General features: G+C 39.8%; 2 protein-coding genes across 21 annotated transcripts in view; one reads left to right on the top strand and one right to left on the bottom strand.

Annotated features, from left to right (window-relative positions):
- Lrrfip2 (LRR binding FLII interacting protein 2) overlaps positions 1–26,625 on the bottom strand; it is a 105,143-nt gene that overhangs the window by 29,635 nt on the left and 48,883 nt on the right. For 3 of the 20 annotated variants that reach the window (XM_041676820.1, XM_041676817.1, XM_041676823.1), the window contains exons 6-20: positions 25,470–25,526; positions 25,333–25,377; positions 22,106–22,174; positions 21,264–21,305; positions 18,986–19,051; positions 17,979–18,053; positions 16,373–16,420; positions 16,248–16,292; positions 15,529–15,576; positions 15,162–15,218; positions 12,422–12,490; positions 9,289–9,378; positions 4,237–4,281; positions 2,764–2,880; positions 160–231 (exon numbers count right to left, since the gene is read on the bottom strand). In XM_041676820.1, coding sequence (XP_041532754.1) covers positions 160–231; positions 2,764–2,880; positions 4,237–4,281; positions 9,289–9,378; positions 12,422–12,490; positions 15,162–15,218; positions 15,529–15,576; positions 16,248–16,292; positions 16,373–16,420; positions 17,979–18,053; positions 18,986–19,051; positions 21,264–21,305; positions 22,106–22,174; positions 25,333–25,377; positions 25,470–25,526 — 945 coding nt within the window. The remainder of the gene's footprint in view (positions 1–159; positions 232–2,763; positions 2,881–4,236; positions 4,282–9,288; positions 9,379–12,421; positions 12,491–15,161; positions 15,219–15,528; positions 15,577–16,247; positions 16,293–16,372; positions 16,421–17,978; positions 18,054–18,985; positions 19,052–21,263; positions 21,306–22,105; positions 22,175–25,332; positions 25,378–25,469; positions 25,527–26,625) is intronic. The other 17 variants (XM_041676828.1, XM_041676832.1, XM_041676834.1 and 14 more) reach the window with 11 other exon arrangements.
- LOC121464178 (60S ribosomal protein L7a-like) lies at positions 10,973–11,787 on the top strand. The gene has a single exon (XM_041676838.1). The coding sequence runs from the start codon at positions 10,987–10,989 to the stop codon at positions 11,785–11,787; it is 801 nt and encodes a 266-aa protein (XP_041532772.1). The 5' UTR covers positions 10,973–10,986.

Raw genomic sequence — 26,625 nt, forward strand, 5'->3', positions numbered from 1 at the left:
GACGGCGAGCTGCCCTGTCCTGTGTACTGCCGGGTAAGCACATGCTGGAAGGACACACACTGTTAGTAAAGCCATGAGCAGCCGGTTAATGGACTCTGGGACCACAATTACCAACACTTCTGCATACAGAGCATGCGTGGGCTACGAGGAGCCCTGTACCTTCAGTTCCTTAAGTCCCTGCATGTATCTCCCTTCTACATCATGTATCTGGTCCTTCAGGTCATAGATGTCCTGCAGGACATAAGAATGAACCGTCGCAAAATATATCTTAAAACTCAAAGTAATCAGATGAAAATACAACTTAGTTCAACTAAAACTAGAGAAATTCAAACATAAAAATGTGAATACCACCCCCCATTCCCAAACCACTGCAAGAGGCAAATCCTTCAGATGACAGTGGAACCAGAGAAATCAATCTAGTATCAATACTTCCTTGACACTGAATTTTTTGAAAATAGCACTAGAAAATGGAGATATAGATATATAGATATGGCAATATATATATTCTAACATTTTTAAAATATGTTTTTAATTTATAAATCACAAATATTTTTAGTATAATACTTCACTTACACTGGTAAATACATAGTAAATTAATTGAAAACAAATTTTATTCTTCATGCGTAAGTTTTAAAAAACAATACAGTATAAAAACTATGTTACTTTTAAATCACTTAGCTACTGAGTCATTAATTTGGGAGAAAGAGAAGGAAACTAAACACAAGAAAACAATTTCCAGTGGTAAATTCTACTCAGAGGATATCTTTAAAGTGATGAGAAGAGCATTTGCTCCAAATGTTTCCATAAATTCTTCTTTAAAAAAATAAGCCAACTTTTAAATGGAAAATATTATTTATTAAGTCCAATCACGTCATGTAGAGTCAGGTAGGCTATAACTGCAACAGGACTCTGAGTGCAGCAACGGCAGCAGGATGGACTGCTGGAGACCATCTTGCTCTGTGCTTTCCCTCTGTGATAGGGGAGCCGGCCTTGCACTCACTGATCCATTCAACAAGCATTTTCCTAGGGGTCCATCAGGAGTCAGGCACTAGGAACCAAAAGCTCATCTCTTTCTCAGAGATTATTCTTTCAAGGGAAAAAGGTAAAGGCTAAGTCTATAAAAGAGCAACCTAAGGCCAAGACTGGAAGAAGTTGTCTCAGTGTCCTTCTGTCTCATGAGAATGCAGCCCCTAAAGCAAGACTTTCCTTATTCAAACTCTGGTCAATAGTTCAAACTATTGGGAGAACACTGACATCTCCCAAGGCATAGATGCCACCCATCGACTCTCCTGCCTGCCACAGCTCTACAACTCCTCCTCACCCGCTGCCCTGCTCTTTCACAGACAGGCGCCTGCCCAGTGGCAGTGGAAAGGCATGGCCACAGGCATGGCCTCCAGGTAAGCCTGCTCTCCCTCAACTCTCAGCCTCCCTTCCCACCTGCTCCAGCCAACCCATAGAAATATAAGAAACCTTACTTTACAAAAAGAAAAGGAAAGAAAATAAACAAAGCAGATACCTGTTTGATCTTCCATCTCTCTTGACTGACTGCCCATCCTAATCCTAGTGTTGCAAAGTCACCTCAGGGCCAGCCGCTTGCATTTCCTCCCCTGAAGTTTTCACTTGCCCACTTCTTCCTTCCTCACTGTTCAAGCCTTGGGTTATGTTCTCCTGTCATCTAATGCTCCCTCAGGACTGTGGCTAGAGTTACTTTTAAGAATGCAAATCAAATCATACTGCTCTCCTATCCAATACAGCAAGTTGTGATTTGTACTCCCAGATCCTCACCTCACCCCCACCCCCTGCTTTCTTTCACCAGCAATTCCTCCTTCCTTGTTACCCTAAACTCTCCAAGTCTTCTAAACCAATAACCCTCAAGTTCTCTGAATTCATTCAAGAGAGACTCCCCTCCAGTTTCCTTGCTTTATTTTTATTCTTCCTTCAAGACTTAGCTCTGAACTTGCTTCTCTGAAAAGTCTTGTGCTCTCTCTGTTCCTAGTCAAATTTACACAATGCCTGTCTGAACTAACTTATCCTGTTCTTGGTATTACTGTCTAGTATTAGCTGGTTTAACCAGTTAGAATCTTTTCAGTGAACAGTGATCTCCTGAAGGGCAGAACATGATTGGCTGTCTACATGTCCACTGCCAAGTGTTCACAAACAAGAGAGAATGAGTGAGTGGGTAGGTGATTGCAGTTTTTCTCACAAGTCTTGATCTATTACTCAGAACAGATTCAGCAAACAAGACAATCAACATAATTTTTGGTACATTCTCGTCTTCCAAATAAAAGGGTTTATAAGGATGGAGATGTAACTAATGGATCAAGTAAACTTACTACTAGCTCAGGCATTTCTGCTGACCAAATACTATACTTTAGTATGAAATACTAAGAAATTATATTTAAGTACCTAATATAATGGCTCAAAAGGCTAATAATTTTCATAGTCAAAGGCTAATAATTTTCCAATTAAAACATGGCAAGGTCTTTTTCTTAAAGAATTACTTTCATATATGTTACATAACTGTTTGTCATTGACTGAACCCATTCCAATGCCATCACATCTTCAGGAAAGATAACTGAAGAATGATCTAATCCCTTCCTTTCTGCTCTGAAACATCCAAGAGGGATGTTGAGCTGTGATGATGATGACCAGGCATTTACAGAAACTCTGTTTGTTCCTCATAAGTCACATTAAATGTTAAAAGCTCCATGAACTACAAAGAAACCAAAGCTGCTTTGCCAAGGCAGACAAACTATGGTTTACCCGCAGTTCACTTAACGAGGTGTCTGGGTCTATTAAGCTGCTGGTGTCCCCGCTGCCCCGTCTGGATGAGTTTCCGCTTAGAGGTGTTGTGGCTGAGGCAGAATTTCGAGATGAAGGCTGAAAAAGAGAGACAATGACACTGTAAGCTGTTCTTTAAAACCGTTTGCTGTGAAGACTGAACCTGGGCAGAGTGGTGAGAGCAGGTGAGCTTCAGATGAACATTCTAACAACAAGGTCAAGAAGACCACTAGGAGCAGTTCACACTGTCAGCCTAGATAGGTCTGCAGAGAGAAGAGGGGCTAGTCATACCAAGTACCATTTCATTACCTCAAATACTATCAGAATCTAAAATTCAAAATTCATAGGTGAAAATAATTTTTATAGAAGCTTTTGTATTCTAGGCTTTTGTCACATTCAAACACCACTCAGGTGAGCTGCCAGGCTAATTTAAAGTTGTTTTAGAAATTCATAACTAATGTCTAATTAGCACTTCCCTACTTTTGCTCCTAACATTGCTTAAGCAGCTCATCTCTGCCGAGAAAGATGAACCTATTTGTAGCCAAGAGCAAGAAAAGAACACTGTACACGCTATAAGTTTAGACTGTTCTCTCCAAAACCACACTCTTGACTAACAAATAGCAGAGACCTGTGCTATCTGGAATACTTGTAAGTCAAAAGAAATCACCTGAAATTTAGTGAGTCCAAATGAGATGTAAGTATAATATACACAGATTTTGAGGGCTTGTTGCAGAAGGAAGAGGGAACAAAGTACATCATAATAATTTTAAGTGGAGCACAGTGGTGCAGTTCTGCAATTCAAGCAACAGGCTGAGGCAGAAGTCAGGGTTATATACTAGGTTATATACCAAGACCCTGACTCAAATATCACAAAACAGAACATCTACATTGATTCTATGTTGAAATGTGTTGGTCATGTGGGTCGACTATTATAATGCTTTTTCTAGAGTGTGGCTTAAAAAATTAAAACTGCATAGACTTATAGTTTTGCTTGGCATTATAAAATTTAATACAGTAGATCATTTCCCTGGCTTCTTAAAAAATGTTTAGAAAGCAGAAACTTTACTACAGAGGCACTCCTCTACAAGGGAGTTCTACTTTTCTTAGAGAAGTGAGTTATCTATAAGGAAAAAAATCAAAGCTATGGGTTTGTTGGTTCATTCCTAGATACTTCATTTCCATGTTTAATGGCTTTTCAATATCAGTTTTTAGGGAGTGGGAATCAAAAGAGTAGCCAAGAGCTTTAGGGATGACGTCCTGTGAAATAAGATGTGGCTTCTCTCTTCCCAGGGCTTTCACATGATCTAAGGCTGGAGGAATTTGAAGGTCAAGCACAGGAAACAGAGGATGGGAAGAGCAGCTCCACTGGCCAATAATGCTGAACAAAACCAATGAGTCCCAGGAAGCGCGGGGCTGACCTTGAGTGCTCCATCCCATCAAGAATTTTATACTCACTCTTGTGTAATTTTCAGCATACTGTTTGTCTGATTTTTCATCCAACTAGAAAAAAAGAGAGATAGGAAGATCAAGAAGGCGTTCAGCGTGCTGACTCTTATTTTGTGGGGAGATGAACAATCTCAACAGGGTTTTCTAAGTTCAGTGATGTGTGGAATCAAAAGTAAACACCATAAAACTGAAATAAAAGTTATAACAAAATATCAAGAATTTTTAGTTCATATCCTAAAGAATATAGGTTGGAAGCAAGCTACATGGATTCAAAATTTTAGATTCTTCAGACAGATTTTTCTTTTCATGGTATTTAATAAATACATTAAAGAAAACTGCAGGGCCGGGCGGTGGTGGCGCACGCCTTTAATCCCAGCACTCGGGAGGCAGAGGCAGGCGGATCTCTGGGAGTTCGAGGCCAGCCTGGTCTACAAGAGCTAGTTCCAGGACAGGAACCAAAAAAGCTACGGAGAAACCCTGTCTCAAAAAAAAAAAAAAAAAAGAAAACTGCATATAAGGCTCAATTAAGCAGAGCAACTATCAATACAAAAATGGTTTTTTTAAAGACTTTTCTTTTTTAAAAGATTGTTTATTTTATGTATGAGTGTGCTAACTGTACTATGCCTTTACACCAGAAGAGGGCATCAGATCCCTCTAAAGATGGTTGTGAGCCACCATGTGGTTGCTGGGAATTGAACACCAGACTTCTGGAAGCGCACACAGCTGGTACTCTTAACCTCTGAGCCATCTCTCCAGCCCTATAAAAATATTTTAAACATTAAGACACAGAATGCATGCATAAAACTATTTAATGCCAAAAGCAGGTTATATAAACATAGGTTTCCTTACACACATAGCAAACTCAAGCAGTACAAAAGGGTGTAAGAAATCGGCCTTTCTCCCCACCAGACCCTGCTCTGCCAAGAACAGCCAACGCCAAGTCTCTGAAAATCTTGACAACACTGTCACAGACACATTGTTCATCTTCTTTTCCCCAAGCCTCAAAGTTTTAAAAATACTTCATTTTTCTTGCTAGCATTTCTTCTCCCTGCACTGTGAGGCCGTTCCATTTGTTGCTGTCTGACCTCTAGCATGCAAGCCTTGGATCTGCATATCCTTCTCTGTACTCGAACAAGAACAGCACTAGTGTTGTAAGGGCTCAGGATCCACTCCATCCATCTGTACTCACAGGCTTCATTTATGTTGGCATCTCTACAGTGGCGTATTATCTCAACATGCCACAGTCAGACTAGCCTGGTTTCTGCTGCTAATTCAGCCTTCCTGGCTTCTCAGACCAGCTTCAAGAAGCATGGTTCCTTAAACATCCATTCCAAAATTCTAACTAGAACTATAGGAAAAATTCAGAGGTGGGAAGCTTTGCTGGAGGCTGACCATTTTCTAGCTGTGCCGGCTGGATCTGAACGTGTTTCATCAACTCCAGCATTCATCTTTACCTGCATATGCTTTTAGCTATAGTGGGAAAAATGACATGGAAACTTAAAACTAAATGAAAATATCCCCAGTCCTGAACTCTGAAATCAGCCTTCACAGCCATTCACGGGAAGGAGGTTGGAAAACCTCCTTTAGCTTAATTACAGAACAGGAAGCATCTCTGCCTTTGCTCAGACCACTTTAACCCACCTTTCTCACATGTAAAGTTTCTAGCACATATTTTATTACCCAGTTATCATGTTTAAATAGAGACCTTTCACTTAATTAATACACTTATCAGAGATACAAAGGCTGGGTTTTGATGTCTCATTTCTTGCTGTAATACTTTGAAAAGGAAATCATTTTAATTTATTTGGACTTACTTTAAAAAGCACAAAATGTATTACAGCAAGCAGGCAATGACAGCTGGGATTTCAATCCCGTCACTTTCTGCTCTAAATGAGGAAGAACCCCTCTCGAGCGGCACTGGTGAAAAGCACTGCCCAGCAGTTAGAGCCAAAGTAAAGAAGTGTTATCTTCATAAACTGCCTTATTTTCATAAGTATTTTTCTAATTCTTTTCTGCTAATAGGTTAACAAGAAGAGACGTATTCAAAATAAACTACTCAAGTCCATCTGAAATCCTTCTTCATAGCACATTAAAAAAAAAAAAAACGACCCCAAACTCACCCACTTTACTAGACCACTGCCGGAATAATCTTACATTTCAGAGGCCGCGTCACTGACGCTTCCACAATGCTGACTCTATCGTGTTCACTGTATTCTAACGGATCCCATCTGTTGCAACACAAAATTTGATCATGCGCCAAACCTCAGGAATTGGTAAGCCAGCATAAAGCAGTCATGCCGCAATCCAATTATGTTGACTGCAGTGACTTGGCCAAAGACTGCCTCAGTCTCACTGAGGCCAACCTATGTAGGCGTATTGCAATGACAAGCTAATGTCTATAATAATGACTAAAGGTACCTGCCAGATCCTGGAAAGGCTTTTAAAATGCAATAAAGTTTAATCACACTTAAGGTATAAAAGCATACTCTAAATAAAGTATTTACAGTGTAGTTTGTTAAATGTATCCATTAGATTACAATTATCCATTAACTTCTATTAAATATCCTTCATTTGACATACCTGGTAAAAAGAAGTGTTTCAAATTTAGGGTTTTTTTCCAGCTATGGAAATAATCATATATACACACTAAGATATCTTAGTACCCAAGTCTAAACATAGAATGCATCTACATTTCACACTTTATACACATAAGTTAACTTTATATATATAATATATATATTATTTATTTATATATATTATTTTTAGTGTGAACTGAAGTTTGGCTACAACCTAGCTTATAAAACACAACGAAGGTACATAAAAACTTTTAGATTTTAAAACATTATGAATTTTGAATTTTTGTATCAAGAAAGCTCAACATAATAATGCTAATAATGACAAGGTTATCTAAAACTTGTTTAATGAGAAACAAACAAAATACAGGAAGTGGATCTGATCATAACAGAGAAGGGAAGAGAAAAGTGGATTAATGATTTCCTGAAGTGAATCTGGCTAAGGATTTCTTTCTAAAAACAAGTGCAATGAGCAGTAAGTCAGCACACAGTTAGACTCTTTTCCTTTATGCTAGCCTGCCTTAGAGTAAGACCGGAAGTTACAGCATATCAATCCTGTAGTCTTGTACAACTGGCTGGCACCTTTCTCCAGCACCTCCTGGATCCAGGATTATCACCGTGTGAGCAGACAGTGGGTCCACAACATGGCAGCTAGAAAACATCTTGCTAAGGCAGAGCTGGGAATGGGGAAGAATCAACCAATACAAACTCCCTTTCACCTGCTTCAGTGAGGTGAACTAAAGCATATGCTTTTCAATTTAGAGAAAGTCCCCTGTTTAGAAGACAGTGGTGGCGCACACCTTTAACTTCAGCACTAGAGAGGCAGAGGCAGGTTGATCTCTGTTAGTTCGAGGCCAGCCTGATCTATAAGAGCTAGTTCCAGGGCAGCTAGGACTATTACACAAAGAAACCCTGCCTCAAAAACAAAACAAAACAAACAAACAAAAAATTATCAAAAAGCAAAATTAATGATCTTTTATAGGTATTTAAAAATACAAAAGGCAATGGCTCTCAGGCTATAAAATAACAGGAGAAGCCCTGTTCTAAACAATCTTTTGCTTACATTAAAGAGGTATTTAATTAATAGAGGCAGTAAGAGACAAACTGTAATGTTCTTCATGTCTACATAATTACTAAAGCAAACTGCCAAGAACTCAGTGTACAAAGGCTATGACTACTAATTCAGGCAAGATGATTTGTGAGGTTGACAGAAAACAAGCCACCAAGAAAACACATCTATATAGTAAATTCAATTATATCTATGAAAAAAAGCAGGTACCAATGGACCAGTGAGGTGGCTCAGCAGGCAAAAGGCACTTGCCACTGAGCCTCATGACATGAGTCCAATCCTCAAGACTACGTAAAAGAAGGAGAAAACCAACTCCTGCAAGCTCTCCTCTGGCCTACACATGTGCTCCCTGCCATATGATCACATGAACATACATACACAAAATAAATGAAAATGTTTTAAAAATTAAAAAGAGGTTGCTAAGCAGGCAACATCTCAGATAACTGGGAAGCCAGCTCCTGATTTCATCATAGACAAAGTCCTTGGTCCAATCCACAGCAAGATTCTTGCTATATGGCTAGATTTAAATTAGTAGTGTGGAATAATTAGAACTGCAATTAAAATAATTAAGATTATTTTTTAGGATTGAAATAGTTCGAAAATAGCTACTTCATACCATAAGTGAAGTGCTAATAAAAAACGATCTCTGCATAACCAGGGAGAAATCCCTTCACAGTGCTGGGCAATCAGAATAGGACTTGTCTGCATGATGCCAAGCCAGGTGAGGAGGGGCTGGAGAGATGAGCTCAGCAGGCAGGTCACAAAGTACATGCAGAGTGGAGTAGCCAGAGGTGCCCCCATGGACACTCGACTCCCACTCAGCCCCCGATCCACTAGGAAGGGTGCCTCAGACCAATGCCAGAGTCCACTTTAAAATCTCTTCAGTTCCTTTCTGGTTACTGAACATGGGGCATTTTGCCAAGCTGCGTACTTTATTATCCAGCTTTTAAAATCTAACACTTTATATATAGGTTTATCAAAACCAAGCGGGGGGCAAAAAGTAGACCAGAAGCACCTGAATACGGGCCAAGGCTAGTGTTAGGAAACTACTTGTTTATTTCCTTAGGTGGAGGGTTAGGTATGCATATCAGCTACCTGTTAGGAAATGACATGATGGAAATGGATTGACTCTAAAATAATTCAGATAAAAAGAATAGTAAAAAAAAACCATATGAAACAAAATTAGGATGATATTAGGAATCATTGAAGATGCTAATGAGGGAATTCCACAGGGTAAAAGAAAGAGGGATTTTAAAGAACATTTTAACAAATATATTCCAAAATAATTATGTTTCATGTTAATATGCTCAAGTAAATATGTCTAAGGAGTTAATTAAATTCCTAATTTTAAAAATAGTTACTACATAAGCAGTTAGTCGCATGCCTGGGACAACACAATGACCCATGCAATACACTCACGCTGGTCAAGTCTGAGATGCTGGCGTCATCCACCTCAGAGACAACACTCCCCCTACGATTGGAGCGACTAAAATAATCAGCGGCAGAGACCTTTCAGTAAGAGAAAATGAGACACTTTACACATCAGAAAAGAGAAAAAGAACACTAGCTAACTGGAAAGTTGTGTGCCTGTCTTAATCTGATGTTTGATAAAGTATCGTGAAATGAGGAAACTTTTACAACTGACCTATTTCAAAAAGTAAAAAAGAGGTATGAATGAATGAATGAATGAAGTCACAGCTCCCTAGAGTAAGTTCTTTCAACAGTACAAGTGCAAGTCTATGCTACAGACCATTTTCTGCCTGAGCTCATGACAAGCACATCTTCCACACTGAAGCACTGGGAACCTTCGACTGGTGAGGGCAGTGTTCAGACCACTATCAAATCTCTACTATATTTTATAAAATTATAAATCTTTATAGTTATCAACTCTGGCAATACTCAATTTCTGCAATAATTTCTTCCTTTTCACATGTCATATCAGGAACTGTTGGACAAAACAATGAGAAAAACTGGCCTGTAAAGGCCCTCTCTTGCCACTCAAACAGCCGAGCCTCTCCCATCAGAAGCCACCGTCTCTGAGCACTCTTCCAAGGATCACTCTGACACACCCACCTCAAGGTCCTCTGTCCCAGTCACCTGCTCTTTTCTTCACACCCTGAACTGTCTTCCTTTTGTGCTCCTTTCCTTACTAGTTTATTTCTGTCTTTTCCTAGAACATAAGTTCCGTAAAGTCAGAGCTCTGTCCTTGGCTGAACAAATGACTCCTGGTGTTCTCAACACTGCACTCCACAGTAGAATGACTGCACCCACTCATCAGTCATTCTTACTCCAAGTGTGTCTGCCTTTCTGCCTTGCTCTAAAATTCCTCACCAAGAAACCATCCATAGGAACAAGACGTCTGCCAATGGCTAACAAAATCAAGCAATGATATTTTTATTCGTTACACCTTGATTACATATAATAAATGATTAGCACCTACTACCTTGGAAGTTTGAAAAGTGTCTTCCAGAGTCACTCACTGAGTACAGGTATTAAGTCTAACAACAGAGAAGACAGCCATCTCCACTGGACAGAAACAACTAACAGGTTACTGAGGTTGAGGCAAGCCCATCACTATTAAGTCCCTATTTCCACTGCTTCCAAGGTGTTATGACTTTTATTTCTCCTTCGGCCATGAGTATGAACATTATCTGGATGGCTAAGGAACCAAAAATGCTTTAATCAGATGAATTTATCTCACACAAACATGTGGTGCTCCCTTTATGAGAACTTTGGTTTACAACTGCGCACACTGAGTTTGTACCGCTTTTGGAAGAAATTACAGCTTCATAGGTCTCTTTATTCTGGCTCCATGCTGACACAGTCCTCTACTCTAATTTCCAGATCAGATCCTTATAGAGAACAAAAACGTCACCCTGCAACACTTGCAGCATCATTAAAGAATAGCACAAAGTCCACAATGATTAACTGGGTGAAATGTCTGAATTGATGTTTTTCAATCTTGCCACTGACAGCTGACGACGTCACAGTCTCACACATGAGTACTGTATGATGGTGTAAGTGTGACTCTTGCTTGAGAGGCTCGTTTTGGAAAATAAGTGGATAAAATGTGTGCATAAAAAACAACAGATAGTCTCTCTCCTCCAGCCCGGCAAGATGCCCAAGGGAAAGAAGGCCAAGGGGAAGAAGGTGGCCCCGGCCCCCGCCGTCGTGAAGAAGCAGGAGGCGAAGAAGGTGGTGAATCCTTTGTTTGAGAAGAGGCCTAAGAACTTCGGCATTGGGCAGGACATCCAGACCAAGAGAGATCTCACGCGCTTCGTCAAATGGCCCCGCTACATTAGGCTGCAGCGGCAGAGGGCCATCCTCTATAAGCGGCTCAAAGTTCCTCCAGCCATTAACCAGTTCACCCAAGCCCTGGACCGGCAAACAGCTACCCAATTGCTTAAACTTGCCCACAAGTACAGGCCAGAGACCAAGCAGGAAAAGAAGCAGAGGCTGCTGGCCCGTGCTGAGAAGAAAGCTGCCGGCAAAGGGGATGTCCCGACTAAGAGACCACCTGTCCTTCAAGTGGGCGTCAATACAGTCACCACTTTGGTAGAGAACAAGAAGGCTCAGCTGGTGGTGATTGCCCATGATGTAGACCCCATTGAGCTGGTGGTCTTCCTGCCTGCTCTGTGTCGCAAGATGGGGGTCCCCTACTGCATCATCAAGGGAAAGGCCAGGCTGGGGCGGCTGGTCCATAGGAAGACGTGCACCACTGTTGCCTTCACACAGGTTAACTCGGAAGACAAGGGTGCTCTGGCCAAGCTGGTGGAAGCTATTAGGACCAATTACAACGACAGATATGATGAGATCCGCCGCCACTGGGGAGGCAACGTCCTGGGTCCTAAATCTGTGGCTCGAATTGCCAAGCTGGAAAAGGCAAAGGCCAAAGAACTCGCCACTAAACTGGGTTAAATGTACTGCTGAGTTTTCTGTACATAAACATAATTATAAAACTTAAAAAAAAAAAACAGATAATGGTGTGGGAGGTCCTTCTGTCTATGTGTTGCTTCTATTGGTTAAATTGAACAAAGAACTGCTTTGAGCATAGCTATGGCAGGGAAGAACAGAACTAGGCAGGGAAAGCTTGGCTGTATGCTGGGAGGAAGAAGGGCGAAGTCAGGGGAGGAGCAATGGAGCCACCAGAGCCAGACATGCCAAATCTTTGCCGGTAAGCCACTGCCACGTGGCAATAGACAGATGAATAGAAATGGGTTAAATTAATACAAGAGTTAGCCAATAGGAAGCTAGAGCTAATGAGCCAAGCAATGTTTTAATTAATACAGCTTCTGTGGGTTATTCTGGGGCTAAGCTAGCTGGGTGGCAGGGACGAAGAAGCAGGCCCTCCCTCTAACAAGATAAGGTGAAAGTTTTCAGTCAACGATTTGTGCCTGGGCCTTGTGAGTCATTCTCAACAACATGGCAAAGCAAACTGTGCACATAAACTCTATTTGAGGAAAACACAAACTTCACTTTTCAGTAAATGTCACATAATCATACAGTACTGTCCTGTAACAGTTGTAACTGTTTTCATGCAGACCATGCTCACCACACTGTCCCTTCTCCCACAACTGGCACGATCAGAAGACACAATGCTTGCGGTGTCGTCATCGATAGACTAAGAAAGGGAAAAAGATTCAGTTTCTCTACTGTTCTGGTGGACTATAAACACCGTGGGAGAGTTTTAGAAGGCCACTCTATTGCACACTGTAACTGACATGAACCGCTGCACTCCGTTAAAGAGATAAGCTGCTAGAAGGCATAATGAAGTATCACTACAAGTCGATACTTCGCAAAAGCACAAAGAATAAAGCAACACTCTTTTATTAACATTAAACACTGGTGAGGGTATGAGTAAACGAGACGAAATCAGCTAGGGAGGTCATGGTATTTTTAGACTTGCATATCTGTGAAGTCCCTTGAGACGTCAATAAATATACTTATGATTTCAATTTGAGAAAGGAAAAAATGTTTTTAAATGAAATAACATATGTCAAAGAAGTTCCTACCAACAAAGTCCTTGAGGCAGTGACTCATTTCCTGGTCCTCATCCCTCCGCAGTTGGCGGAGATGGTACTATTATCCCATCACAGGACTGTGTTCTTCCCGATCTACTGGCAAAGCTCATCTTCGGCCTACTACTTTATCCCCATTCTGATGTCACTAAGATGCCATTTTGGCATCACTAAGGTAGTAATTCTGAACCCGCATTGCAAATGAAACAGAATCTAGTCAACTCACAAGAGCAAGGACCTGCACTGTTGTGTTTTTGAAAATACATTATCAAAAATTTTTGCAGGGGAACACTACATTTGACATATTAAAAATGTCACCCGGTCTGAAAACTGCCAAGTAGAATTCTGAGTACACAGTGGGCTAAGAGTAAACATCCTTCTTTTGTGACAAAGCCCTTAAGCCCTAAATACACCCGTGTTAGTGTTTACTAAGTCCAAGGGTGGGATCTCTGAGAACTGCTGTTCTGGAGGTCAGAACTGCAAACGTTTTAAATGTAAAAGCCCACAGAACTCTTCTTTTCCCTGATAATTATTAATTTCTCCAGTTTGGTATAATCTGTAAGGATAACAAGCTAGTACGCTGAAAGTAATCATTTACTTTGGAAATGTAAATGAGTAGTCTTTTTAGTTGTCAACATGGTCAGATATAGCAAAATTGAAACACATACACTCTGAGCATGGTGACCCACACCTTTAATCCCAGCATTCAGAAGGCAGAGGCAGCCAGATCTCTGTGAGTTCGAGGTCAGTTTAGTCTACAGAGTGAGTTCCAGACTCTCCAGAGCTACACAGTAAAATCCTGCCTCAAAACCTGGGAGGGGCTGGAGAGATGGTTCAGCAGTACATATTCTTTGCTGCTCTTCAAAGGACCTGGGTTTGGTTCCCGCAGCCACATGGTAGCTCACAATCTCCTCTAAGTACAGTTCCAGGACACAAAATCCTCTTCAAGCCTTTGCGGACACAGGCTTAGACATGGTACAAACATGTATATGTAGGCAGAACATTTATACACATAAAACAAAACTAATCTTCTTTTGAAAATGCATATGCTCTTATATTCCTAACATTTCCTGATACATATTTGTCTTACAGATATATTCATGTAAATGTATTCTCTGTGCATGTGTACGGGTGTGAAAGGAAGGGAAAGACAGGGGCAGAGAACATGTGTAAGAATGTTCACCACAGGGCTAGAGAGAGAGTATGCAAGCATGAAGCTTTAATCTGTACTTCCAGCACCCATGTAAAAGCCAGGCCTGGTAGTGTACGCACTGGGGGGACAGTGGCTCTCAGGGGCTCCCTGGCCTGACAGTCTAGCCAAAACAGTGATCTCTAGGTTAAGTGAGACTTTGTCTAAACAAACAAGGTAGAGAGGAGTAATAGACAGATACCCGACTTTGACCTCTGACCTCCATTTGTGCATGCAAAGCTCATGAGTACACATAGAAAATGTCTAACCATCTAAATGACCATCAATAGTAAAATGATTTTTAAAATTAACATCTATACATTCGTGTGATAGTATGCTAATATTAAAAAGATTTGATAATACAAAATTATCTCAAAGAGAAAATAATTGAAAAGGTGGGCATAGCTTAATTGTCTAAAATGATGATGACGATGATAATGATGATAATAATGGCAAAAAGGGATACTATAAATCTATATGCACTGACACAGAAAGATACTTTAAGAAAACATGGAGAAGTAACACATACTAGAAAGGAAGCCATTTATGGTCGAAATGAAAAGCACTCACACGCGTCCAGAACATCTCTGAAAGCATGAATGTGCACAGGTTACATGTAAGGTTTGTCTGGGGAGCTTTACTCTGGACTTGTCCTTTACTAATATTACTTACCTTATAAACTGCAAAATAAATGTAATGTTCTAGAAAGAGTAGCAGGAGCACATAACAAGCTTTAAGAACTGATTTGTTTTACTTCTCCCACCACTCCACAGACAGAAAAGGCAATGCAGGAACATACGCAGGGATAGCCAGAACAGCACACCCAACAGGAGTTAGCAAAGTGTTTCACATAAATGACAATACAAAAACTTTAAGCCTGTCCAAAGGCCTCGGTTCCAGACTCAGTTAAGAAATTACTTGGGTCCACACAAAAGCAGTCAATTAGCACATATTAGTAGTTGGTTTTTATGGACTTGGGGACACATAACCCATGCAGAAGATGGTGAAACACAGCACTCTATTCTAAAGTGGAATGCAGAGCAACTTGACACTCCTCAAGTGTGCAGAGAGGCTGGAGAGCTCACCACAGGGCTGCTCCGGGAGGAACTCGCTCTCGATGAGTAGTAACTGTATTCAGATGGCTATAACATTTCCAAGAAGAAAGGCTTTATAACAATGGCCAGCTCCGTTTTTCTGCTGGTAATACAGTGGCTCTACCCTTGACTTGACTCTGGTGCCCAAGGTAAAAACAGCTGCTTTGCCTTGTCTGGCACGCCACCCCCACACCCACCCTCAAAAGCAGAGGAGATGCCTGAAGACTTTCCCCAAGACTCCCCTCATATGTCACTCCTGATCTCCAAACGGTCACCTTCTCACAGCTGGCTGCATGAATGGGCCAGACTAAATGACTCCTGCCCCTTCCTGTGGTCACCCCCTCCCATTTACACTTACAGCTCGAGAACCATAAGGGTTATATAATCCACCACCAGACAATGATGCCTAAAGAACAAAAGAATAATTATTTACTTATTTAGCACTGGAGTTATTTTGAAAATACCTTCATTATTTGGCAGTTCATAATTCAAAAAATGTTTGAGGATGGTATGTTATATTCATTTGCTGTATCATTTTCATTGTAACTTCAACAATATACTTGGATTAACAAAAACACTACAGTATTTTCTTTTGCCCTCACTTTATAACATGAGGAAGCTAATATTAATTAATTTATTCTCTTAAAAGAGCAAACAGCGGGGAAGGGAACAGGTATAAGCACTCTGGGTTCCAGTCTTCAGAAATTGTCTACAGAACATCAAATGGCTAGAAACACCAACAGCCACACATACTAAGCTACTGGTTATGCTTTAAATTTGGTTTATTTAGTAAACTTTTGATTGCCACAGCTGAGGGTCATAACCATACCAAAGAAAACTAAGTGAATGTGGTAGAACCCAGGGAGTTTATCTCCTTGCAGAAAACAGACTCTTAAACATAAGCTACCAGAAGTCATCCATTTCAATGTTGGCAAAGAGAACAAAATTATTTTTTCACGTCGTGAGTTTTGTAACCTAAGCACAGGCAGCGTACTCTGCAGAGTATGTGGCAGAAAGGCCACACAGCTTAGTCAGCGCCATGGCACAGAGCACACACTGCAAGAAGGAGATACAAACCAGGCTGGCACTTCTCAGCAGACCAGAATTTGCAGCAGAGGAGGCCTATGGAATAAGTGCACTAATTAAACCTAACGAAGGGCAAGGGCAGCTGTGACAGCCACAGGCTCCTCGAAAGTACTAACCCTGTTCTTACTCGATGTCCCCAGCGGGTCACTGCACAGGGAAGAAGACTGCAAAGAGAGGCAGAACAATAGAAATAAGCAAAAGCAGAAACACAGGAGAATGCACCTCACCATCATGCAAGCAAAAGGCTTCATGTTTATGGTTTTAGATTCCATAACTCATTAGCAAGTCCCAAGTGCTTAGCGTAGTGTGAAAACACACGAAGCAAGAGAAAAGTCACTAGACACTTTCCGAGTGTAAACTGTTAAGGGTGAGAAAGAAAATCTGGTCTAGCAGACTTCTATCATTATGTACAACCTTTGGGTATTAGGACATTTTTGGCAGGTATGAGACAGGGACCCAGGAAAGCACTGAAGAAAAGAGGACCACGGAATTTGGGAATGTGTCAAACAGTGGTCTCAAACCAGTCACCAGTAGTTCCTGGGGCACTGTGGATTATTTTGTGGTAGACTCCTAATGGGTTTGGTTATAGGTAAGGAAGCTCTTAGTTACTATTATCACCATTTTTTTCCCCAAATAGTTTTGAAAGCTTATCTTTAAAAACATGCCATGGACAAAGCATGGTAGAAGCCACGTAAATTGAACTAGTCCCCAGAGTTCATGCACTAAAAGTACTTTCTGTAAAGAAATTACACTTCTTTCCCTGGAGTCACTTAAGACACAATTTTCAGTTCTTTTTCACTAAACCTAGACAAACAGGAATAGTGAAATAGTGTGTGCAGACAGGTTTTTCAGTTGACTGTGTTTTCCAGTGCCTGAAATTGAATTCAGAGCCTTGCATGTGCTAATGAATTATTCTACCACATAGATTAGCCCCCATTCCTGAATACTTTTAAATGTGCTGGGTACCACACATTACAGTATGCTTTAAATGTTAGATGTCTTGGAAAAAAATAAGATTCTAGCTGACTGTGGAGACACTAGCCTGTAATCTGAGCACACAAGTGGCTAAGGCAAGATGATCAGGCCTTGGCTACAGAGACACACCATGTCTCAAAAACAAACAAAACAGGCAAAAGCCCCAAAACAGACAAAAAGGAAAAACAAGATTCTAACATTACATTAATACTCTAGTAAATAATAACATACTTCTCATCCTATACGTAGCTTAGATTTTCACATGTTAACTTCTTAAAAGAGTATCTATTAGTGAGTGTATTGATACTTATAGCTTATTTTGAAATGAATCAAAAAACTAGACAGAAGCTTGGCATTATGGTCCCCGTCTTAACACCAGCAACTAGGAGACTGAGGTAAAACAATCTTGAGTTTGAGCCTGGGCTACATACATGTGAGACTGCCTTTAAAAAAAAAATGGAATGATAGACAAATAATTATGTGACTAAGAAAGTAAATTAAATAATCTAAGAACATGGTGCTCACTGTATAAATTCTTTTTCTATTTGAAATTTTCATTACAAACATGGTGATTTAACAGTTCACACTGAAGATACACTAAAGAAGAACTATATAAATCAGCTACCAAAACTATACAGGTATATCAAGCCATTAAGAGATTAGTTACAAATAGTCTAAATGCAAAGTGGGGGATTAGAGATGTGTTTAAGGTGGGTAAATACATGAGACCAAAGACTTTGGACAAACCCGATAGTAGTAGGTAGAGGCAGGTTTGCTATGTCTAAGACTGCTATAGTTTCTCTGGTCAAAATAGAGGCCACTCTGCAAAAAGAAAAATTTAATATATTTTTTTCAGGTTAAATGTTTTTGAAGCACACCAAGACAAAATTTGAATACACAGGCAAATCTGATCCTGTTAAGGCTCCTTCTTCCCCAAGGCAATGCCTTTAAACCATTGGATCTGAGCAAAGACAGGACAAGCAGCAATGGTTTCAAACCTCTGTAAGGGGTGGGCACTAAAGGTGAGCTACTTCAAACAAGGTCATTACTGCTTGTTATTACCTTAAAAATAAGACAAAAACCTCTCAGATAAAAATGAAATACAAATAACTGAGTTATTCTCATTCTACAGTTAAGAATGCCCCTGTCAAACCTAGGCCCACTGAATAATACTACTTTTATAATTTACTAGGTTAGAGAAATCATCTCTCAAATCCCCCTTGCTAGAGGCTAAGCAAGTGTATGAATCCCTAGCTGAGAACCTTCCTTCCCTACTGCTGACACTCCTTGCAGGGTCTCTGCTTCTACCCCTTCCCCCACACCGCTCTCACCATCACTCACACCTCCCCCACACCCCCCCCCCCCAGCACAAAACTGCCAAGTCCTTCCCATATACCAAGGCCTCTCTGTAATGTGCCTTCAGCATTCTCTGCCTCCCTCTTCCTTACTAGGTACATCCTCCCAACACTCCCGTGGGAACCCAGAACTGGCAGCAAGGTAGGGACTACATTTCTGCCAACAGCACAATAAAGAGGTGTTCCGAGCACCCCGGTGACTGTAATGAAAAGCCTGTTAGTTCTGCAGTGTGATCACACAGGTAACAGGGTTTGGGAGCTCTCACATGGGAACTCTCTATCACACACATTATTGTACATTCCAAGTTTCTAAAAAACAAACTTTGAGCATGAAACCCACTTGTAATTTGGTGCTGTCCATAATATCACAACTAGATCAAACTTCAAAGTAGAACTAACCAGGGGGTCTTTATGAGAACTAGAAGATCGCTTCTTCATCCCATAGGTGTGACTGTAAGAATAATTCTGCAAGTAAAAATTGTTGAGTCAACTTTAATGGCCATGTAGTGAAATTTTAAGAATGAAACTCATTATAAAATAATAGCAAAGGTACATATGATAAAGAGTAGTATGCATGCAACCTAATTCCTGTCAGTAACAGACTGAGAGAACCTGGAAGGCTGATACATGCAGTCTGGAGACACATCACCCTCTCTTACTTGACTTGTGTCCATTAACTAACCTGGTGTCTGGCCAGCTAAAGGGAACTTATTAGGACAGAGAGTCAGAAGGATGTCTATGGGGACTATTGTGGGATATTTGTACACTGTGTGAAATTATATTGCTGTGATTGGTATAATAAAAAGCTGAACAGCCAATAGTTAGGAAGGACTTCCAAGCAGAGAGAGAACTCTGGGGGGAAGAAGGCAAAATCGCCAGTCAGGCATGGAGGAAGCAGCATGAGCAGTATGGAGAGATGAGGTAATGAGCTACAGGACAGAATGTAGATGAAAATAAATATAAATAAATAAATGTGTTAATTTAAGTTATAAGAGCTAGTGGGATAAGCCTAATCTAAGGCCAAACTTTCATAATTAATAAGTCTCCATGCCATTATTTGTGAGCTAGTGGCCCAAAGAAATATCCAACTACATTATACACCTTACTTGAGTCTTGTCCCCCATTTAGTCATCTTATCTAAAAGCAAAAACAATGCTGTATTGTAAATAAACCAAAAGGACATTTCACTGCTGAAAACAACACTCTTTTGGGGGGATTTATTTTATTTATTTTATATGTATGTAATTATGTATTTATGGTCTATGTGGGCAAATGCTATAAAGAGGGCATGGAGCCCCAGAACTGGGTTAGAGGTTGTTGTGAACCAGCCAGCATGGATGCTGAGACCTAAACTCAGGTTTCTGGAAGCAGTAAGTGCTCTTAACCCTTGAGCCATTTCTCTAACCCCCAGACCAAGTTAGCAGAGCCAGGGCATGAGCCATTCAGAAGAGAAATACCTATAATGTATATATTTAAGTTAGCAGAGCCAGGGCATGAGCCATTCAGAAGAGAAATACCTATAATGTATATACTTAAGTTAGTAGAGCCAGGGCAGAAGCCATTCAGAAGAGAAATACCTATAATGTATATACTTAAGTTTACACAAAGTACTTTGGAAACAAGATTATATAAAGACATCACTTCTCCCAGGGGGACAAAGGTCAGGACTATTACTCAACAACAACCAGCAGACAATAAATTCAATCTATGTAGTGAGACTGTGCAGTACCCTTAGAACAGCCAAGGGCGACAGGCTGTCCTAGGAAAACCACTTCACACAGTCAGATCCTCAACAGGAAGGACATGCTCATTTTCTCATTGTGAATAATCTTTAATACTTTACTGTGAACATCTAAGTGAAAACTACGCAGCCTAGAAACTTGGGCAATCTACTGACATAATTGTAACCAAAAAAACAAAACAAACAAACAAAGAAAAAAAAACCCAAGCCCGTTTGACTTCCTTTGCTAATTCAATATGTCAAGCTGAAACTCTTGGACAGCTACAGCTGCCACCCACCACTGCTGCCTATTTTATTTAGTAACTGCCAGCCTATGACACACGAAATGGAGCACAGGTGGACTACTGTATGTAGCTCAGGTGTTTCAGAACACTGTCAGAGGGGCTGGAGAGATAGATGGCTCAGAAAATGAAGATGCTTGCTGCCGAGGCTGATGCTGGGTGACCTGAGTTCAATCCTTGGGACTCATATGGTAGCAGGAGAGAACCAGCTCCAACAAGTTGACATAGGCAAAATAAATCAATACAGCCCTCCTGTGCAGCAGGTGAGCACAGGGAACCAGCTCTACTTTGGAAGATGAAACTATGACTGAATTACTGAGCCAGAAATCTCAGCTCTTCCAGCACACATTTGATCCATTTGAAGCATTTTTGGTTTTTGTAGTACTGGGGAGCTTGTACAGGCTTGTAATGCCAAGGAAGCACTTTATCACTGAGCCACGCTTTCAGCCTGACCCTGAAGACTATGGGCAAAGCTATTATTCCAGTACCTGATTATGGCACAACTGCAAAGACAATCGTTTTTGGTTTTTTACACATCCCCCCCCAAAAACTATAACAAAACCATGAAAGTTAGTCATAATCTATGATTAGCAAGCAATAACTGGTGTTTAGAAAGAAAAGCCTCACACGTAACACAAAGTCATGCACTACATACTAATGACGGAACCCTTGATGATCTGTCCTTGAGGGTATCGTACTGCACTTCAGAAAAGTGCGAAAGTCGGTTGCATTGTCAAAGTCAGGAACAGAAAGAAGGGAAAAAGGTAACATTTGTCATTATTAAAATCAAAACAGTACTACTTCAAAAGCAAAATATTATTAAATGCAAAAGCTATTATATTTAGATATAACCTTTACTTTCTTAGTAGAAATTATTGCTAAGCTGCACGTGTGACTAAAACTTTGTTTTATGCCAGGCATAGTGATAGGCACACGTAGCCCTAGCTACTCTGCAGTCTGAGACAGAACCCCATCATGAACACACAAAAGGCTGTATTCTCCCCCACGCCAACTTTTGGCTGCACTGAGAGCCTTGTGCATGTTGTGCAGGTGCTTTGCCACTGAGACACTCCCCAGCCTCTACTTTTCTTTCAAATAACAAAATTCAGAATCAGTGATAGTAAGATGATTCAATCTTAGGCTATTACAGAACAATACAGCCTAAGGGAGGCTTTAAATGTAACGTATAAACCGTTTAAGGTCGAAGATGCTTCCCTCCTCATCTCTGTGGCCGCTACCACTGTCTGCCATCATTTGAAAAATAGCAAAAGCAAGGAAGAGCGCATAGCTGATTTGGCTTACAAAATAATCTTGGAATCAAAGTCAGGGCATGTCATCGAACCTTAGAGACAACATTTGTTTTAAAGTTTCCACAGGAAAACAAAGTAGAAACTCATGTGTCACTAGCCTATTCCTGTTGCCTCTATGTCCACAACACTGAAAATCAACAATAAACACATAAAAATCTGAGACCACACACATTTGAGAAGTACACACCATCATGTCTCTCCTTTTGGGTGTACTGGTTCTGCTCCAGTGTGTCCCAGTAATATCCTTCGATGAACTCTTAAGTGAAATTAAACAAAAGACAAGTTTAAAGAATAATTGAAAAACTGAATTCACTACAATTATCTCAAAACCATTAACATATGGCAAGGAACTAAATAAATAGTAACTAAACAGTAAAAATCTCCACTAATGAAGAATAGTGAATATCCTATGATTCAAGGTCACACTATTTCCTAATCTGAGATTTCTTTGACTGTCTTCTTGCACACTGTACACAAAGCAAAAATCAAGCATCTGTGGTAATTTTTAAGGCAGCTACTGCTATTCATGTTATTAGCAATCTATTCACATGTAACAAGCAAACAAACATACACAGTTTCATTCTTCAGTCCAAGACTTTGACTTACTCGTCCCTCCCCTAGGCCTACATTCAGGCTCAGGCTTCCTTTGTCCTTTTTATTTTTAGTCTTAATGTCTATAGCACTTTTCAAACCATGTAGCTTCTAGCAGGGCACCTCTCAACAGAGCAGTTTCTTAAAGATAACTAACTGGACAAAAGAAAAGTTCAAAATCCTAAAAATCCAGCATAAAACCTTAAGTGTACCTGACCCACATCCACATACCGCCAATGCTTCAAAACCAAATAAATGTGCAGACAGTATTAGTCTTTTAAAACCATAACTCGTAAGTTTAAAAACACAGGTAAAGAAACACTAAAACCTCTAAATTTTATGGTAAACCATTAGAACATTTAGGTCACTATTTTAGACCATTATATTTATTTATTTATTTATTTATTTATTGGTTTTTATAGAGGACAAAAATTGTCTGGCATATTCAGATTAGTGGAACTGGTAAAGTTATTTTAAAAGTCAATAATTTAGAGCTAGTGGTAGCTGAGTGGTCTGCCACATACCCTGGACCCGATCCCCAAAATAAAACAACAAACAAAAACTCCAAATGCTTAGAATTCCTAAGATCATCTAATTAAAGCAAAACGGGGAAAACTATCTCAAAGGCTAGGGATGTTGATCAGCCTCAGTGGAGGAGCACTTGGAACAGGGTTCCATCCCCAGAGAGAGCAAAAACAAAGCACATTGTTAAAAAGAAATACAATTTATCACTGAGCTTTCAGACTTAACTTTGTAAAGATCTATACATGTAAACCATGTTGAATCCATACACATACACACAAGGATAATGCAGACTCCTTTATTACTCTTCAAGTTCACACTGGCTTTTTCTTTCCAGTGATGGAAATTAAACCTAAGTCCTTGCACCTGCTAGTCAAGAACGCAATCACTTAGCTACATCCTTGGCACTCACATGTTAATTCTTAAAAATACAAAGAGTTGGGGCTGGAGAGATGGCTCCACATTTAAGAGCACTGCCTGCTCTTCCAGAGGACCGGGGTTCAATTCCCGGCACCCACACAATGCCTCACATCATCTCTAATTCCAGCTCTAGAGGATTTGACAACCTCTTCTGGCCTTGGAGGGCACTATACACATGTGATACTGATGCACATTCCAGCACCAATACACCTAAGATAAACCTCAAAAAATACAAAGAGTTTTTTTCTATTAATGGGAACACATTTTCACAGCTATCGTAAATTAAAAAAAAAAAGAACTAAAATTGTATCTCCAATGTTTACTGATACAATTTCCACTAAATCGATATCCAACTGGTAGTTTTATACCCACTCCAGGTGAATAGTTCCTTATGAGTTTAATGGCAAATTTCTTTCATTTGGAGGTTTGACTTAAAGTTCCCTAACTTAGGTCAAACTTAAAGATCAATGCTCCAAGGTCACATTCAAATTTATAAATACTCAATAATAAATTGTGAAAACTCATATTATGAGCATTATAATTGAAAGTCAAGAAACTGGTCACAAAAAGGAAGAGGAGAATATTTTGCAGTCCTTGACTCTCAACTTTGAAACTTTGGTAGACTCATTATATAGTTTTTTAAAAAGTTATTTAAAGAGGAAGAAAAAGAATGTCTCTAGCAGCAAGCATGAAAATGCACACATTTTCCTTCTAAAAAGTATTCATACACATAAAAAGCACTTTGGAAAGGAACATTTCTGTAGGTATATGCACACAGAGGCCACAAGAGGGCACCAGACGCCCTAGACCTGGAGTGACAGGCGTTTGTGAGCTGCTGCTGTGTGGGTGCTAAGAACTGACCCTGGCCCTCTGCAACAGCAGCAAGTGCTTTCTAACCGCTGAGCCAGCTTTCCAGCCCCCTGTAAACCCATTTTAAAGCCACTGGTTATCTTACGTTTCTTCAAAAATTTGTCAATACTACAAAACCAGTCTAAAGTTTGTAACTAAATAGAGCACTTATGACTTGAAACCAGTTTATAAAGTTACTCCAGAAACACATACATACACCAAAAGAAAACAATGTATTGGAGTGTAATAGGTGGAGTACTTAAAAATATAAAAATGCTAATACCTGTTATTTCAGGTATTAGCTTAAGTAGTACACTTATATATAAAGTAAGAAGGAAATCAGAGTTGGAACAAATAACGCCCTTAATATGAAAGATGATTTTACTGATGAAAAACGTAAATAACACAAGTGCAAAACACTGTGTTGAAGCACAATTCTTTAAGAAGTAAGAGGAAAGGTTGTGCTTCAGCACAACACACGAGACTTTAGGCAGCAAATCCTCACTCTACTTATAACAATCTATACTCAAAGACTGGTATATTATAAAATATTAATCAAAACGTCAAAGCATAATTCCTATACGCATGGCAAGAAAAAAATCTCAAGTCAATAGTTCCATGTAATTATAATTGTAATTAGCCAGACAAGCCCCAAAGCTATGTTCATTCAATAGATTGTCAGTCTATGATATGAAAATAAGAAAAATCAAAAAATTAGGACAAAGCAGATGTTATTCTACAAAACTCCATCTTATGATTTTGTGATACTTCTAAAATCAAAGGTATTTCTACAGAAAGCAAGAACAAACCTGCATTAAAATAAAAATATTCAAGATTTTAAAACTGATTCGCTTCTAGCAATAATTTGAGAGAAAACATATCTTTCTAATACGGAGCTTTGCCAGCATTGTTCACGTATGTTATGAAGAGGCATTAATGGACACTGCTGGACTGCTCAGATAATCACGGATGCTGAGGGAAGATTATTGTTAAAAGCTTTGCTATTTGATGTAAACAACTTAGAATACCAACCCTGTGACTGCCAAGGCTTCGAAGAGACAATGTATCCTCTAATCCCTGATAAAAGTAAAAGCAAGCATATTAAAGGTCTGACTTCATGAAGACAATGAGGAACAGCCCCACAGGCAAGTTTACATAACACTACAAACCAGGTAAGAACGGTGATGGCCAGACCGGTGAGAATACCTGGCCCTCTCTGAATCTTCCTGGGGAAGAAGAAAGCACATGAATAATTATTCACTGAACAAGTAATTGTTTATCCGAGCAAAGGAGCAAAAACAAGCCAGTCAAAAGCACAGCGGCACCTTCTTAGAATAAGCAGGATCCAAAGCTGAGTTTGGTGGTACCACATGTATCAGACGGAAAGGCAGCAGCTCAACAGCTGTGATGTGTCCACGCACTCTTATTTGCATGTGGCCCAGAGAGCTCAACATTCGAGGATTAAAACACACAACAGCACTTAGCAAATAGATGCAGACATTTATTTTTTCATTTTAAGTGCTAGATTATACAGGTGAGACGGAATGTTTACTTTGTCATATATGTATAAAGAAGAATGTACATTGCTTTAAAAATACTTAGGTTTTACTCTGGTGCTCACTCTAAGGAAGTTTTTTCATTTCAGGGGTTTTCCCCCTCTTTTCACTATTCTAACTGGAAAATAAAAGAAATACAGAAATACACCCCTGTGCGTTAATGTGATTAAACTACTAAGAAATAACATAAATATTTCACAGTTGATAGTTAAGCCATGCCTTAAGCAGCTTATAAGGGGACTGACTACACCCAGCAGTACACTTAACTATGTGCAATTCTAATGTTTCCAAAATCGTGCATCAGCAAGGAGACAGCAAAGCCTGAGTCATGGGCAGCAAAGAGCTAGTGCCCAGAATATGACCACCTGACACCGTAATGAACTGCTTATTTTTCAGAATTTTAACGTCCCAATTGCTAAAGTAATTTCCACTATGACTAAAAACTACATCTAACTGGTCTAGGTGGGCTACCTATCAAAATGAACCAATGTTACAACACTCCACAGCAATCCAGCAATGCATCTGAAAAACAGATGGGGCTATCTATTGCCATTATCTTAAAACAGAAATAGTAATTCAACCAAAATGCCACAGCTTACTGCTTCATTTTGGTCTCAATCTTTATGTGTTTTTTTAAATTGTCTTTTAACAACTACTGTATGCACTGCTACACTTGATACAAACATGATTTGGTGACTTGATTTCCAACAGGGTGTTGTGATCTCTAGGCATTGTATCACCAATTTACATTTTTTGTAAGTGATACCAC

The sequence above is a fragment of the Microtus oregoni genome, unplaced genomic scaffold (assembly GCF_018167655.1).
Source record: "Microtus oregoni isolate MIOR12 unplaced genomic scaffold, Mior012 000028F_ref0000031, whole genome shotgun sequence".
NCBI classification, from domain to species: Eukaryota; Metazoa; Chordata; class Mammalia; order Rodentia; family Cricetidae; genus Microtus; species Microtus oregoni.